The 1,939-nt window shown below is 39.0% G+C and overlaps 1 protein-coding gene across 1 annotated transcript; it reads left to right on the top strand.

Annotated features, from left to right (window-relative positions):
• Window positions 1-555: 555 nt before the first annotated feature.
• LOC104859177 (olfactory receptor 7G3) lies at window positions 556-1,542 on the top strand. Its single transcript, XM_010619681.1, has one exon. The coding sequence runs from the start codon at window positions 556-558 to the stop codon at window positions 1,540-1,542; it is 987 nt and encodes a 328-aa protein (XP_010617983.1).
• The last annotated feature ends 397 nt before the right edge of the window (window positions 1,543-1,939 follow it).

The raw sequence follows: 1,939 nt of genomic DNA, 5'->3' as shown, positions 1-1,939 counted from the left end.
CAGCAGGTGATGGACTCAAACATGAAAAACATACGGCAACATCACGTTTTTCTACATTTTTATTATTTGATGTAGAGGATCAAATGTTTCTTTGCTATTTTATTCTCCATAAGTACATTTTGAAAAGAAAAGATAGAAAATAAAATCCTGAGTACTATAGTTATACACAATGAATTGTGTATTTCAAAATAGGTAGAAATATATGATAGCTACAAGGGAGGTTTTTGAATGCTTTTTTCTGTAAATAAATGATACATATATAAGGTGTGGATGTGCTGATAACCCTGATTTGATCTTTAAATAGTGCATACGTATGTCAAAATGTAACACTGTACCTCCTAAAGATGTATAATTTTCAAAACTTAACTAAAATTTTAAAAAATTGGAATAGGGAGTGAGTGGGAAAAGAAATGCTGAGGGAAATACAAAGCAAGTGAAGAAAAGAGAAGATAATCCTGGGAAAAATTACCCATTTTGTTTTCAAAACATAGACATAATTCAGATGGTTTCTCTACAATTTGTTTTTTCATTTTTTCCACCAGACTTGGAAAAAACATGAAACCAGAAAATATGTCAGATACTACCACGTTTGTTCTCCTGGGATTGTCAGATGATCCACACCTGCAGCCCATCCTCTTTGAACTCTTCCTGTCCATGTACCTGGTCACAGTGCTTGGGAACCTGCTCATCATCTTGGTCATCAGCAATGACCAGCACCTCCACAGCCCCATGTACTTCTTCCTGTCTAACCTATCCCTGTCTGACATCTGTTTCACCTCAAGTATGGTCCCAAAGATGATTATGGACATTTCAACTCACAGCAGAGACATTTCCTATGTGAGCTGCCTGACACAGATGTCTCTTTTTATCATCTTTGGATGTATGGATGACATGCTGCTAACTGTGATGGCCTATGACTGCTTTGTGGCCATCTGTCTCCCTTTGAGATACAATGTCATTATGAGCCCCAAAGTCTATTGGCTGCTGGTTCTGTTTGCCTTCCTTATCAGTGTTCTGGTTGCCTTGCTCTACACCTCAGCAACACTGCAGCTGTCATTCTGCATAAACCTGGAGATTCCCCACTTTTTCTGTGAACTGAATCATCTTCTCAAGCTTGCCTGTGCTGATATCCTCATCAATAACATCCTGGTGTATTTCATAACAGGTGTGTTGGGTATTGTTCCTTTCTCCGGGATAATTTTCTCTTACACTCAAATTGTCTCCTCTATCTTGAAAATTTCATCAGCTGGTGGAAAATATAAAGCTTTCTCTGTTTGTGGGTCTCACATAATAACCACTTCCTTGTTCTATGGCACAAGTTTTGGGGTGTACCTCAGTTCTACAGGTGCTCAGTCCCCCGGAAAGACTGTAATAGCCTCAGTGATATACACTGTGGTGACCCCCATGATGAATCCCTTTATCTACAGCCTGAGAAACAAGGATATGCTGAGGGCTTTGGGTAAACTCATCTGTAGAATAGCATCTTTCCATTTATACCTCAGATGCTTATACTACTGGAGTAAATCAAAGAGAAATACATAATGAATGATTTATAAAGACTCACTAGTGTTTTTTAATATAACTGAGCAGAGACCAAACGGTACAGGATGAAAACTGTGAAATCAGAACAGTTGGGTTTAAATTCTACGTGTGTCATAACATAAATAAAAGGTGAAATCAGAACAGTTGGGTTTAAATTCTATGTGTGCTACAACATAGCCATGTGTTGTGGTTTAGATCTAAAGTGTCCCCACAAAGGCTCCTGTGTTGCATGGTTGGCTTATGGAGGGTGACTGGACCATGGGAGTACTGTACTGAACAGTAGATTATCCCACTGAAGAGTTCAGAACTGGATATGCTGTTAGAAAGTTGGGTCTGGTCGGAGGAGGTTGTTCACTGGAAATTTGACCTAGAAGGGTACATCATCCTTCCCATCTCC

Source organism: Fukomys damarensis, unplaced genomic scaffold, assembly GCF_012274545.1.
Source record: "Fukomys damarensis isolate Sample0158 unplaced genomic scaffold, DMR_v1.0_HiC HiC_scaffold_30, whole genome shotgun sequence".
In the NCBI taxonomy this organism is placed as follows: Eukaryota; Metazoa; Chordata; class Mammalia; order Rodentia; family Bathyergidae; genus Fukomys; species Fukomys damarensis.
This window is presented reverse-complemented; position numbering and strand designations above follow the sequence as displayed.

Excerpts from the sequence above, each read along its gene's own strand:
- LOC104859177 (XM_010619681.1), top strand. The coding sequence starts at position 556 with ATGAAACCAGAAAATATGTCAGATACTACCACGTTTGTTCTCCTGGGA.